This window comes from Brachyhypopomus gauderio, chromosome 14, assembly GCF_052324685.1.
Source record: "Brachyhypopomus gauderio isolate BG-103 chromosome 14, BGAUD_0.2, whole genome shotgun sequence".
In the NCBI taxonomy this organism is placed as follows: Eukaryota; Metazoa; Chordata; class Actinopteri; order Gymnotiformes; family Hypopomidae; genus Brachyhypopomus; species Brachyhypopomus gauderio.
The window spans coordinates 22650838-22664599 of NC_135224.1; the positions used below are offsets into that span (position 1 = coordinate 22650838).

At 42.7% G+C, this 13762-nt stretch overlaps 2 protein-coding genes across 5 annotated transcripts; one reads left to right on the forward strand and one right to left on the reverse strand.

Moving 5' to 3' along the window:
• Window positions 1–3: 3 nt before the first annotated feature.
• fzr1b (fizzy/cell division cycle 20 related 1b) lies at window positions 4–6722 on the reverse strand. Of its 4 annotated transcripts, none has more exons than XM_076972543.1 (15): window positions 6483–6722; window positions 5176–5314; window positions 4815–4916; window positions 4419–4482; window positions 4129–4256; window positions 3704–3786; window positions 3372–3477; window positions 2846–2923; window positions 2654–2719; window positions 2437–2539; window positions 1977–2158; window positions 1492–1725; window positions 1225–1329; window positions 766–858; window positions 4–523 (listed from the first exon to the last, which is right to left on the reverse strand). In XM_076972543.1, exons 2-15 carry the CDS (start codon window positions 5248–5250, stop codon window positions 482–484), a joined length of 1461 nt encoding a protein of 486 aa, XP_076828658.1. In that variant the 5' UTR covers window positions 5251–5314; window positions 6483–6722; the 3' UTR covers window positions 4–481. The 4 variants fall into 4 exon arrangements, with proteins under 4 accessions (XP_076828658.1, XP_076828659.1, XP_076828660.1 ...); XM_076972544.1 differs by having other exon boundaries at window positions 5176–5372; XM_076972545.1 differs by lacking the exon at window positions 6483–6722 and adding an exon at window positions 5467–5748.
• A 4997-nt stretch (window positions 6723–11719) lies between these two features.
• prdx1 (peroxiredoxin 1) lies at window positions 11720–13580 on the forward strand. Its single transcript, XM_076972122.1, has 5 exons — window positions 11720–11840; window positions 11994–12147; window positions 12249–12371; window positions 12655–12785; window positions 13116–13580. Exons 1-5 carry the CDS (start codon window positions 11735–11737, stop codon window positions 13199–13201), a joined length of 600 nt encoding a protein of 199 aa, XP_076828237.1. The 5' UTR covers window positions 11720–11734; the 3' UTR covers window positions 13202–13580.
• The last annotated feature ends 182 nt before the right edge of the window (window positions 13581–13762 follow it).

Sequence of the window (13762 nt, forward strand, 5' to 3'; positions counted from 1 at the left end):
TGATACTGCAGTAGTGTGTTTATTCCATATGGTTATCTGTCAGATAACATGATCTCATTTTCATATGCACATACAAAATATTGAAAATATCAGAATGGGCCATTGCATAACAGCCTTATGATCCATGACCATTATAACAGGCATATAGTTAAACCATATAAGCATATAGTTAAACCATATAAGCATATAGTTAAACCATTTCTCTTTACATATATATATATATAACACCACATCCTTTTGGACTTCATTATACAATAAGGAATACGGAACGTTAATTTATCAGGAACTCAGTCATCGGGTGTGGCTTTCGAAAGACAATGAAAGACAATGTTTTGGAAGGTGTGGGGAGAGACCGAATCCCCAGCAGGAAATTATAAAAACGGAAGAGAGGTAAGAAATGGTGGGTGTGGCGTTCCTGCTGCACGGGCGAGTCGTGTGACGTTCGGATCAAAACTTCCTCGTCCTCAGGCTTCCACCGTCATTACCGTATCCGCGTGAACAGATTCAACACTGACTTGGATTCCTGAAAGGGCGGGGGCAGGGGACAACGGCACATGGAAGAGGTTAAGCGTGTTGAACAATACAGAACCGAACACAAACACTAGTACACAGGGACCGATTTATCTTGCGGTTTCGCAGCTAGAAAACATACTTTGAGGTCAAGAAAGCTTTGAGCCGCTCGATGACCGTCAGTTCTACGTGCAGGCTGATCTGGGATCAGACCTATGGGATGGCTGCGTGGTCTGCGTGCTGCGTGTGCCTGACCTTGGTACAGCGCGTTTTGCTGAAGACGTTCCAGAACCGTAGTGTTTCGTCTCCTGCTCCAGTCACGATTGCCTCGCCGTCTGGGGACACGGCCTTGAGGACACACATGCACAATCTTCACTCGGGGTGCCTGAAATGGACTCCTTACACAGCCATGAGCTCCCCAAGGACCTCAGGAGAAGATGCTGAATACAAGATCTAATTTCCCCTTACTTCACATTACAATGCCACTGGTCCCAGTGAAATAAAGGCAAGTGATGCAATGGGTTAAAGGATCCCAGGAATTACTTGGGTTCCTTTAACTCTTATTCGGTTGCTATAGAAATGTGGTTGTACTGAAAATGGTCAGTCTGATCGATATTTACTTTCTCACATTTGGTTATTTTCAAATACGAGAACCAAACAATCGTTTGCTTTTAATATAACTTTAGTCGGACGGTGACTAAAGTCACTCCTCACCAGGTATAGCACACGATAAGAGTGTCCGGTCAGCTTAGCCACCTGCGTGAGTGAGGGGTATTTCCACACCAGGATCTGATTCTGCGAGTAGCCGTGCGTGCTGACCTGCAAGACACCCACAGCCGAAGCCTTTTGATGCCCAAAGCCAAACGATTGTCCGATTTAATTTTATCGTTTCACCTTTTATTTTTTGCAGCCCTGCTGACAAAGCCAAAATGCAAGCCCAACTAGTCCGACAAACACAAAGGGCTTCTGGGAAATGCTCACCAGTTCGTTGGCGTGTTTGGACCAGGCCAGGTTGCAGACCTGCGAACCCGTGTCGGTGTTCTGGAGGGCCTGCCCCGTCAGCGTGTTCCAGAAACGCAGGCAGCGGTCGGCCGTGCCCCCTCCGGAGGCCAGCAGGCCGTGCTGGTGCGGTGACCAGGCGATGGCCTTCACCGCCGCCAGGTGCTCGCTGTACTGCTGCACAGGCAGCAGGCTAGAGCTATTCCACACCAGCAGCTAGGGGGCAGCAGAGAGACACCAACCCAGTCGCACAAGTAGCCGTGCTAGCGTTTATACACACCACGATAGTTTAATCTCCAGCAGAGTCGGATAATAATAGGAAATATGTCTAAGAAGCGAGCAAAGGAGGCACAAAAATGGGGGGAAACTGTGTGCGGGCGTTCAGAATACGGTGCTGACGCAACTCACTTTGCGACAAACCGGTCACGAGGTCCGCGAGCGTGCCGTGTCCCGCAGGGCGACCTCACCTTGTTATCGTTCCCTCCGGAGGCGAGGTGCTGGTGGTCAGGTGACCACTTCAGGCCGCACACCTCCTGCCGATGGCCCTGGAGCCTCCTCTCAGCAGGGGGCGCCGTGCGCACGTCCCGCTGCAGGATCACCCGGTCCCGGCTGCCCGAGGACAGCTGGTCTCCGTTCCACGCTAGCGCCCCTGCGAGCACACAGAGCAGGAGGACTTTCACAACCCGGGAAAATGTCTGGTTAAGTGCTTAAGACGTCAACCGTGACCTTGAAAGAAAATGTTGAAGAGAAAAGCTCTTTATAAAACTGGCTTGGGGCACTGAAGCTGCTTCTATACATGTAACAACCTTGCAGGGGTGAATCACAATTCTAACTCATTTCTGCCAATGAGTGTTTTTGTGGTTATTGGAGCCACGTGTATTGTAGGTAAATGGTGGTGTCAGTGGAACCGCTGGCACTGATACAGACCCACACGGGCCGAGTGACCCTCCAGGCTGGTCAGCTTCCTCCCTCCAGCAGCATCCCAAATCTGCACAAAACCTTTATGGGTTCCCACCGCAACCAAGCTCCCCTAGGAAAAGCAGGGCAGCAGTTGAAGGTTACTGCCCCGGAACACAAGGTGGCGTCCTGCAGGACGGGCGGGAAGGTTACCCCGCGGGTCGAGGAGAAACGGGCCACCACTCACCCGCTCATTCCAGCAGACTGAGGTCACGGAGTCACCGTCTACGGACAAATCACACAGCCTCGTCACCTGCAAGGAGGTGGTGGCACAGAGTAATGGGGAAACGTCCACTAGTGCAGGGGAAAACGTTCAAATATCTACACACCATCTTGCTTTCCTTCTCTCTCTCCCTCACACACACACACACACACCTACCTGGCTGGTACAGGCGCTCCACAGATAAACACAGGCCCCAAGACCAACACTCAGCAGGTTCCCAGCAGACCAATCTACCTGTTCACACCACAGAACACAACAACTGCTCATTTTCACAGAACAAAACTATACCCGAAACATCATTATGTACAACAATGACATGCGCTTTTATTCACTATTTTTTTCAACTGCATCATTGGTCGATAAAATGACAAGAACAGTACAGTGACGATCCTTTTTCTAAACCGCTGCTATATACTGGAAAAACAAACATCCTACATGCCAAGGTGAAGAAAGACATCACAAGCCATTGCTAACGGTTTGCATCATTCAAATATTTGAAGGCCCTGTCCACAAACAGCACACCGACAGATATCATGTGCTACAGTTGCTCTGCAAGATTTCAACCAATTATAATAGAAATCATATATATGCAAGCATTATACGACCAACTACTATTAATAATAATTATTATGAAGCTAATATTCTTGGCAGCTGTAACACACACCAGCACAGAGCAGCGTACCAGGTTCAGATAGAAGTCATCCTGCAACTCTGGGGCATCCAGCACCTTGAAGGGGATTTTGGAGATCTTCCGTGCTGGCTTTCGTGGTGAACGTAACAGCTTGTGACTGCAGATAGACAGATGGACGGGCACACACACACACACACACACCTGCTGAGACACATACGGTTGTGTGTATAACAAAAGGGGGGGGGGGGGGGGGGGGGGGCTTCGATGCTAACAAATAATCACTTCTATCTTGTGGAATGACAGCAGGGCTCACAAAAGAAAGCCATTCACTGGGGAGAAACAAGCCACCCAGTTCCATGCTTGGCCTGATGGGGGCGCCGTACCTTTTGTTGCTGAGAGGAGAGAGAGAATATGGGGAGACCTCGTTGCCACTGTGGAAAGGCACTCTCTTTGTGTGAACGGTGTACTGACGGAGACAGACAAGAGGATGCAAGTTTACAGTGACCTCTCCACTGTGGCTAATGTCAAAAATTAACCTTCTATGCTTAATGGAACAGTCCGAACTAAAACACTAACGCCGACATTATTACATAGAAACAGGTACATACCTTTGACTGTGTTATGCTAATTTTTGGCTATAGATTTTTATTTACTATTAGTGTCGTTTTATAATACATCTAATAGGGGTAGTTAAGAGTTATGCTAGAATGACAACACTAACTAGATTCTGATCTGTCAGAGGAATGTGTGTGTGTGTGTGTGTGTGTGTGTGTGTGTGTGTGTGTGTATGATTGTGAGCGGTACACACCCTAAATAGGCTGTGTGTGTCCTGGGTGAGGATGGCATGCCGTCGGTCGTCCGTATGAGGGTCGGGCACCGTCTCGATGCCTGCCCCCAAAAGTTCGTTCCGCAGCAGGGCGGCATAAGCCACCGCATCTGTCCAGACCAATCAAGAGTTAAGACATGACTGCAGCTCTAGAGTCACACCTGTCCTTTCTATCTTGAAACAGTGTTTGGGAGTTAGAAAGCCACACTGTTTTACAATATATAACACTTCCCAACTGAAGTAGAGATGATTCCTCAGAACAGAAATATTACCCTTTCCCGTATCTGCACTTGGATCCTTTGACCTCTGATTCTGGCTCGGCGACCAGCAGTTTTCCTAAACAATCAATAAATTAACAAACAAACAAATAAACAGGGTAGTTTTCTGTAAGAAATTCTTAGTTGTACATTATTACATGCAACCCGATGGACACGCCATGGTGATAAAGTAAAAGTCCTCCCCAGGATTTTGTTCAAGCTTCCTTGATTTTCTACTTAGTCCAAGCCAGGAAGTTTTATGTGAAATCAACTCAGTGATGCAAAATGATCTTATTCTACGTGCTAGTAAGAATAATTGAGCAAGCTTGAGCAAAATCCAGGAAAGGATTTCACTTTCAGAACCTGGAACGTCCATCGCTACAGGTGAAACAAATGTAGCACGTGACCTACATTGGCATAATGGAAGTTAACACTCCAGTTGCTCCCAGCGCGAGTTGGTATGAATCGGTCCCCAGACTTAACACTGACAGGACTGCAGGTAGCATATCCTGACTGGAGCGTAGCAAAACAATTGGAACAGGTCATCAAGGAGAATAATAGTTAACTTATCATCAGGCAGCAAAGGTGTATGATGGGAATTCATGGTGATCTGGAACACTCATCTGTTACCTTATCCAAACCTCAGGGCCTGAGTTCAGCAGAAGATTTAAGTGTGCTACGATCTTGCATGGAGCTAAAACTGGCTTTTATGCAGTTGCCTAGTAACAATCTAGGTTAAAATGAAGCTCTTCCAAGTGGTCCATGTCCTCACCTTTGTCAGGTGGTCCTCTGGCACATTCTGGTGATTAATCTGCCTAAGGAGGCGTCTCTCATACTCCTGGTCCATTGTCCCACGAAGCCAGTGTTGTCTCCTCAGTCTCCACACGCTCCTCCCCAAATGTTGCCCATCCCTGAGCAACAACGAGGCTTAATGATTACAAACACAGCTGAAGATGATCCCGCACATAACTATATCACACAAAACAGAAACGAAGGTTGTCAATATTTGCTGTCATAACAGTCACGCTCACAATAAGTTTAAGTAAGTTAACAGAAATACTACCTCAAAGTGCAACACTCCTTAGTGTATTGTTTATGTTGCTTTGTAATTCTACTGATGTTGTTGTAATATTACATCCGCTGATGTACCGTGTACTTGTTGTAGGGTCTACTGAACACATCACCCAACACCATGGACATGCTGAGCGTTAAGAATAATGCCAAAGCTAAAATAAAAGTTTTATTTATTTATAAAAGCATGTTTAATATCAGAGGTGTCAATTCCAAGTTCAGAAAGTAAAAGTCCTCACCAAGATTTTGCTCAGGCTTCCAGGATTGTGTTGATTCCACTAATTTTACCTGGATTGTACTAATTAGAAAATCTAGCAAGCTTGAGCAAAATCCTGGTGAGGACTTTTATTTTCTGAACCTGGAATTGACACCTCTGGTTAATATATCCAATGTTTCAGCCCAGTCGTCAAACGGCTTGGTCACTTTCAGTAAGAATAACGAGAGTAATCGAGAGTAACATGGTGTAAAGTAGAGGCTCCCCTGGGGACAGACCGACGCTAGTGGGCTAGAATCACACAGACCGCCACCCGTATGTAGACTGACAGTAGGTCTACCGTTCACGACAGTCACACGCCTGTCAGAATTTGAACTCCAGATAGTCAGTCAGTTAGCCAACGTATAAAAAGGAACAAGAGCAGGTCTGAACCCAGGACAAAAATAGCAGGTCTCGCTAGTCGGTCAGGTCGAGTTGACCGTTAGCTAGCTGGCTAACTACCTGGCTGAGCTCGCGAGCCTGTGCACGTGCAGCCCCACATCACCTGGAGTGAACGTACAGTTGCCATGGGAGCCGACAGGTGGTAAATACAGCTAGCGCTGATCGCGGCCGGCTAGCCGCTCTGAGGTGGCCGTGCTAGGTTGGCCCGTTACCCGCGACCTCCGCGTCTACCTGTGCACTGTCAGCTGCAAAACCGTGTGGCATTTTTACGCGTTCAAGACAATTAGCAACGGTTCACACACAAAAAAAAAAAACAATTAACAAGCGAATTAGGTTTAGCTGACCAACGTTACCTGTTCTGCCGTTCATGAGACACACTTATGTTAACGTATATTTTGGGTTAAGGTAGCCGCTTTTACATTCATGCCAGTGTAAAAATAAAAAATCTTCAAGACACGTGTGATGGTAATGTCAAGAAACAATAGTCCTCCCTTTTAATGATCTTTTTTTCACATTCACTCGCCCAATAGTCGAAGCTAGAGTGGTCCAATGTTTACGTTTATATCAAGATGGCGACGAAATCAGCTGTGATGAAAATAAAAAAAAAGAAACCTTTTCCACAGTGCCTGAAGAGGGCACTAAATGCATCAGTGAATAACAAATGTTTCTCAATTATCTCCCAGCAAATACAAATACAAGCATATCTAGGCATATAATCCGTAGTTTGCTCGGGATGTGACCATCCTATCTACCTAGACAGCTGAAGTAAAGAAAGAATTTCTGATCCAGTTACATTCAGAAATTGTGCAAGGCCTCTTACATCTGTTGAATGTGATCTCCCACCAGTACATTAGTTGTACATAAAGCACATCAGGAAGGGAGCTCAGAAAGTTATCCTGGAGTTATCTCACCTAGATCAATTAATCTTACTCATCAAAATCAGTCCCTCCTGATGGTTGTTTGCACTATTAAATATCACAGTAATGCATAGTTACACACAACAGTGAGAGAGAAAATAGTGTGAATATTAGTCAAGGCAACTTATATGCTTACAATGCACTAACTGTATCAATAATGTGAGAAATCGATAAAATGTGAGATTTTCCAAAGGACTGCCAGAGTATTTTTTAGGCCTTGGTATGAGGGAGACTACGTCCTCACCCTATGGCTCCTTCTAAGTCCTAGTCTCTCCGTGGTAGTCAAATTGACCAGTTGCTTGAACGAGAGCTAGAGAAAAGATCGCTGGAACTGGCAACTTTGTATCCAGTCAGGGTTAGAGGACACGCTAAGCCCCTTCTTCACACATTCTATCCTGTTTGTAAATTTCCATCAAAGATATGAAGTCTCACTTTTGATAATCACATTAAAGTAACTTTATCCTTTGTGCAACCAGTATACAATGAAATCATCAATAAACCATGTATATTCTTTCTATATAATCCATATTATATTCTGTGTCAATCTGTGTATTCCATACAGTTAGTTAAACGTTTAAGGCCTAATGCTTTCTTTTTATCCTTTCCTAGTGCTTTTATGGGTATACACTGTTTAGTTAATCACTGATACAACTGAATCATTACTGCTCTAAGACCAGCTAAGGCTTGGTGTTATACCCCTTTAAATGAACATAAACAGAAAACATCAGCAGATGTGTCTGCACCTTCTGAGAAACATATAATACACAGTTTCCGAAGCTTTCTTGCTGAGCTTGTTGCTGAGGTCCATCCTATTTTAAATTCTTCTCACTTTTGACATTCATCAACTTCAAGTTTGTTCAACGATAAATTTGTGATCCACTTCAAGAATCACCATTGGTGCGCTCTGATTCGGTCCCGAGAGGTGACATTCACTACCAACCCACGGGAGAAGTCGTTTGGGACTCTGTGTTTAATTAGCATCATCCTCACACAAGCACCCTTCTCACTGTACATGATGTGTGTGGATGAGTTCAGGCCTGTCTGACATGTGATCTACGTTGTTATTAGGATCTTTGAGTTGATTTGAGGGAAAGCTGCGCAGCAGGTACTGATAGTGGAAGACAGCAGCTTCAGGACTGGTGTCAGCAGAACCATGCTGACTGGTTCCTATTGAGAATCAGTACCAGCTGGATCAGGTCAAAACAACACACATGTTAATGCTTGTTTTAGTTTCCAGAATTATACCACACTAACATTAAAGGGCAAAAAAGCAACATAAGATGGAGTCATATATGTCCAGTTATATATATTGGATACATTTGTGCATGTTAACAATATTTTATGTTAATTTTTGTATAAATGACCTTTAATCAGTGGTCATTCTATGAACTCGGGTTCCCTGTTCATGGAATACTAATCATCATGTAGTATTAACAGATGAAGTACATTTTCAGCCAAGCTCATCTGATGAGTATGTGATTACAACACTATGCACCTGTTGTAAAGATTTAAAAGATAAAATGTTCTAACACCATAGTCCTACTCAGGAATGATGCTCAAAGGTACAGAGCTCATTTTTATAAACTTCATATTCCATCAATATTTTTCAGGTTTTGTGAAATAGGGGTCCATAAAAAAGCATTTTTTAAATCTTCCCTCAAATGCAGTTTTGAAACTCCACAGACAATAATGCATGCTTTATGCTTCACAAACGAGTGTGTGCATTGAAATCCTTAGAGCACAAAAGGCAGTCCATGCAGGGCCTTGTTGCTAATGCTAAGAGCATTAATTATGCCCATGTTTATGTGTTTGAAGCAGTTCATTCTCAAACACACTGGCTCAGGTTTATTTGATCTGAAGCCCACAGCTGTGTTTTAATATATGCACCTTGGATCGAAACCCCTCTTATCAGAGCCCTTAATGTTGTACCCATGGCAACAATGTGGACAGGATACTAAGAAGAGAGAGAGAGAGAGAGAGAGAGAATGAACAGGGAGAAAGAAACAGAGCAAGGGAAGACAGGGGAAATGAAATTTGTGCCACTGACAACCTTCCTTGTTCAGTGTCCACAGATGGGAAGATTACAGCTACACTTCCTTTGATGTTGGGTCTAAACCTCCTTTGCTGAAGCAAGGTAACACATAGACACATGAAGGAATCCTATAAATAAACAGGCATGGACTAATTATTTAGGGGTAATTGAAATGGTGGGGCAAACACTCCAAGAGTAAATTCAGCATGAGAATAAGAGTGTATAACTGGTTTGACAGAAGGAAGCAGGGAAGTAAATTCACTGAGCACTAAGGAGACTGTTTATAAATAACATTTTGCTTCATTACAAATCTCCACCCTACAAGATTTATGAATTACATTAATAAAATGTACAAGTATAAACATTTTTCTCATGGACGCTTTCCAATCAACACACAGATTTACATTTAATTTCAGTGGAGTAATTTAATGGAGTAATTTCACATATACTCATGGTTTTCTCATGTTCTCATTTGCTATAGTTGATGAACATTATTCAGATATCCCGAGAACCATAGGCGGAGCCAAAGCAGGGGCCGGGGTGGCACTGGACCCCCCTGAATTCTGATTGGCCACCCCAAGTGCCCCCCCCCCCCAGATGACTGACATGTCACCGCATCGCACATCTTGTTGAGAGCCTGTTGCGTTTTGTAATCGGTAATAATACTCAATGCTCAATTTCATTTAACACATGCAAGCAGCAGGCACGACGGAGAAATGTTTCCGTGTTGTGGCGAATTCCGAGTCCCCTCGTTTGCACACGCATAAAGACGCTACAGATGATATGCCGGAGTTACAGTGATTATAACGTAGTTCATTGAGCACTCTAGTTTTGTCCTAACTAGATATTTAGACATAATACTGCTGTAAATACTGCAAAGTCGTGGTCAGAGGTGAACTTCGTATAGCCAGTGTGTATTTTATTTTAAATAATCAACACCCTTGAGCCAGTGTGGCTTTGGACATAGATAATGCAGTTTGCTGTGATGGATAATTAAAACCTAGCTCTTATTTATGTATAGAAACATAAATCGACAATATAATCTGTAGCGTCTTTATGCGGATAAACGAGGGTTGTCGGAATGCCCCACAACACCGGCTGAAAGTAAAAAGTGTCGCACGTGAAATGCTACAGGCACCGTTCAGAAACTGATCAGGGGTGAGTTTCCCAAAACGTTCTTAGCGCTAAGTAGGCTACTTCGTAACCTCGTACATTTCATACGAGGTTACGAAGTACTTAGCGCTAAGAACGTTTTGGGAAACTCACCCCAGTTCAGTTAAATGTGTTCAGTTCAGTAGATATATGCAATAGGATTGTAAGATACGCCAGAAGTAGCACATCTGTGTTTTTACTTTTACATGTTGTACATTTTGCACATTGTTAAAAAACTGCAAATTTCATACACATGCGTGCTTAAAATGTACTTGATATGAAAATTATAACATTTACAGATTTTGATTGCAATTGAATGCTTTTCGTAAATATACATTGTCATAGTCTATGGACCCCCTAAAATAGCTTTGGCCACCCTCTGGCCACCCCAAGGATAAAAGTCTAGCTCCGCCACTGCCGAGAACAAGGTCTGAATGCAGTGAATAGGGCAAAAAAGCATTATTACATTTAAGACATTTTTTGTTGCCCAACTATGGAATTTATCGGTCATATAAAAACACCATTTTTTTTTCTTTCTCGGAATGTAGGGAGTGGAAAAAGACAAATTCTGCAAAGTCATCCTAACACAGAAGAGTTCGATTCAGTCATTCCTCTGTTCAGTACGTGTTGTCATACCAGTATCGCGAGATTTCAACGAGTCTATATAAACTTGTGCAACCACAGGTTATTTCACCCTTCATCCGCGCAGACGACAAAGGAAAGGTATGTTGATGTTTTCCAGTTCTTCAGTGTTAAACGTACTTGTATATAAAACATTCGCTTTTTGAAAATAATCCCTTTATTTTGATAATCGTGTGCTGTAACATTGTTGACAACGTTTAACTTTTCCCCATGCTGCTCTACTTTACGTAAACTGATTAACAAATCAATAAATATGTTAACAATTTCGCATACACATTTTCACCGCTTGTTTGTATGAGCATACATGCAGAATGAACTTTGAGTGAGAACCCGTTGAAAGAAACGTAAACTTGGCTTCAGAGCAATGGACTGTAATTGGCTTTCTTCGGTCTGCGCACGCTTGCACTACAATCTGCGTTAAGTACTACTGTAAATAAAGCAAAGACCAAGATTTTGCTTACAGGTTTAAGATTTTGTCACATGGTAGTATTCATTAAAAATCAAGGTACCGATATTGTAAACCTTTGTCTTTTAGTGACTCGTAATCATGACACATGTGGATTGCGGCACTTAACACGACCCTAAAGTTATGAAATGGAGGAAGTGATAATAGCACAGCGCGTAACTGTGGTTTCATTCAGCAGAGATATTTCTCACCCAAAACTTTGTGTTGATTGAAATGTGACTGAAAGAGCATCTGATGGCTATTCCATTCTGTCTGCTTTTTATTGACCAAATCTAATATATTTACTGCTTCAACTCTCCTAAATATATCGTTTTGATTGTTTCACAATAAGTTATATATCGACTGTTTCTTCTTTTTAAATTAAATCCCTGTTCCTCTTTCCAGTCTTGACTGAAAATGGCAGCTGGTAAAGCACAAATCGGAAAACCTGCCCCTGACTTCACAGCCAAAGCTGTGATGCCTGATGGCCAGTTCAAGGACCTCAAGTTGTCTGATTACAGAGGTACAACCTCTGTCCACAGGATATCTTCTCCAGGATGTTTAAACTCTCCTCCACTTACTTTTTCTGACATGTAATTTATATTTTCCTTCCAGTTCAAGAACCTGTAAACAATGGTGTTTTTATTAATATGCTCAATGATGGTCTCTTTTGTAGGAAAGTACGTCGTTCTCTTCTTTTACCCCTTGGATTTCACCTTCGTGTGTCCCACTGAGATCATCGCCTTTAGTGATGCTGCCGAGGAATTCAAGAAGATCGACTGTGAGGTGATCGGTGCCTCTGTTGACTCTCATTTCTGCCACCTGGCCTGGTGAGTATTTCAGTCAAACTGTTTGCTCCCTCCTGAGGAGCCAAAACTGGACAACCCTGAAGGATAAAGAGAATTTTCCTCACTCTGTCGGTGTGTGGTAGGATAAACACTCCCCGGAAGCAAGGGGGTTTGGGTCATATGAAGGTCCCACTAGTGGCAGACACACTGCGATCCATCTCCAAAGACTATGGTGTGCTGAAGGAGGACGAGGGCATTGCTTACAGGTGTGTAGAGGACTTTGGTCAGAAGAAAATATCAAAAAGTGTGTGTGTGTGTGTGTGTGTGTGTGTGTGTGTGTGTGTGTGTGTGTGTGTGTGTGTGTGTGTGTGTGTGTGTGTGTGTGTGTGTGTGTGTGTGTGTGTGTGTGTGTGTGTGTGTGTGTGTGTGTGTGTGATTTTTTTTTTACTTGTAGAAACCTCATACTATTACCTCTTTCCAAGCGTGTTTTAGTTTACTATTGTGGTTATTTTCTTCAAGTTTGTGTTGACAAGTTTCAACCTTTCTCAGAGGCCTTTTCATCATTGACGACAAAGGCACTCTGAGGCAGATAACCATCAATGACCTGCCGGTGGGCCGCTCTGTTGATGAGACACTCCGTCTGGTCCAGGCCTTTCAGTTCACTGACAAACATGGAGAAGGTATTACAGCAGATCATTTTCAGACTTTGTTTAAAGCCATGAGTGTTTTATGTTGTCATCATTACAGATAATGTAATTTGTTACTCATAATCTTAGTGAGTTGACTTTCTAATTTTGGTGGATTATTAATTTTTTTGGTCATGATGTAGTCAGGAGATATGATGCCAAATGACTTGGTCAGAAACCAGATTTCTGCTGTAACTAATAATGTTCTGGCAGATTATATAGATTATTATTAATAATGCTGAAATTACAGTTCATACAGTCCGGATGATTACTCTTTCTGTGGCATGAGGCAATGAAATTATGACATTCCTGGCTGTTTTCTAGTTTGTCCAGCAGGATGGAAGCCTGGAAAAGACACAATCAAACCTGATGTTCAGAAAAGCAAAGACTTCTTCTCCAAACAGAACTAAACAGATGAAGACACTGGCAGTTCCTACACTGGCATTTTGCTCTGGGATTTCAGTAACCTGATTTAGCAGTGTTTGTTAAGCCTGAAACAAGTGTATGTGTAAGACTTGTATTTATGTTGTGGCACATGAGCAGTAGCATGGATGAGATTACAGAAACAAATGTGATGTAATGGTCCTCAGAAGATGATCAAGTTTTTAAAATACTTTTGTGACGTTATAGGCCTACAGTAGTATGGGGACCAGATTTGTATGCAAAACTAGCTTTTACAACAGTAAATACAGTAAATATTGTTTGAAGACGTTCATTACACGTTAAGGTCTGAAATGTAATTTAAATCTCTTCAAGCACATTTTGTAATAAATTCATGTTGAGAATTAATTTCCCTTGAAACAAATTAAAAGGTAGAATGTATCCATAATGATCTTTGAACAGGTGAACAAAGCTATATTCTCTTGTGAAAAAAATGTTGTCCTTTAGGGTACATTTCTATATTTGTTATTATAGATAAAATATAAAACAGTAACATAAGAAACGTATTTAAGCAACAGTAATTGATGTCA

Excerpts from the sequence above, each read along its gene's own strand:
- fzr1b (XM_076972543.1), bottom strand. The coding sequence starts at position 5,250 with ATGGACCAGGAGTATGAGAGACGCCTCCTTAGGCAGATTAATCACCAG. Across the intron at positions 4,917-5,175 it reads CAGAGGACCACCTGACAAAG|TCAGGATATGCTACCTGCAG; the intron begins GTGAGGACATGG and ends GCTACGCTCCAG. Across the intron at positions 4,257-4,418 it reads AAGTGCAGATACGGGAAAGG|ATGCGGTGGCTTATGCCGCC; the intron begins GTAATATTTCTG and ends TGGTCTGGACAG.
- prdx1 (XM_076972122.1), top strand. The coding sequence starts at position 11,735 with ATGGCAGCTGGTAAAGCACAAATCGGAAAACCTGCCCCTGACTTCACA. Across the intron at positions 11,841-11,993 it reads CAAGTTGTCTGATTACAGAG|GAAAGTACGTCGTTCTCTTC; the intron begins GTACAACCTCTG and ends TCTCTTTTGTAG. Across the intron at positions 12,372-12,654 it reads GACGAGGGCATTGCTTACAG|AGGCCTTTTCATCATTGACG; the intron begins GTGTGTAGAGGA and ends AACCTTTCTCAG.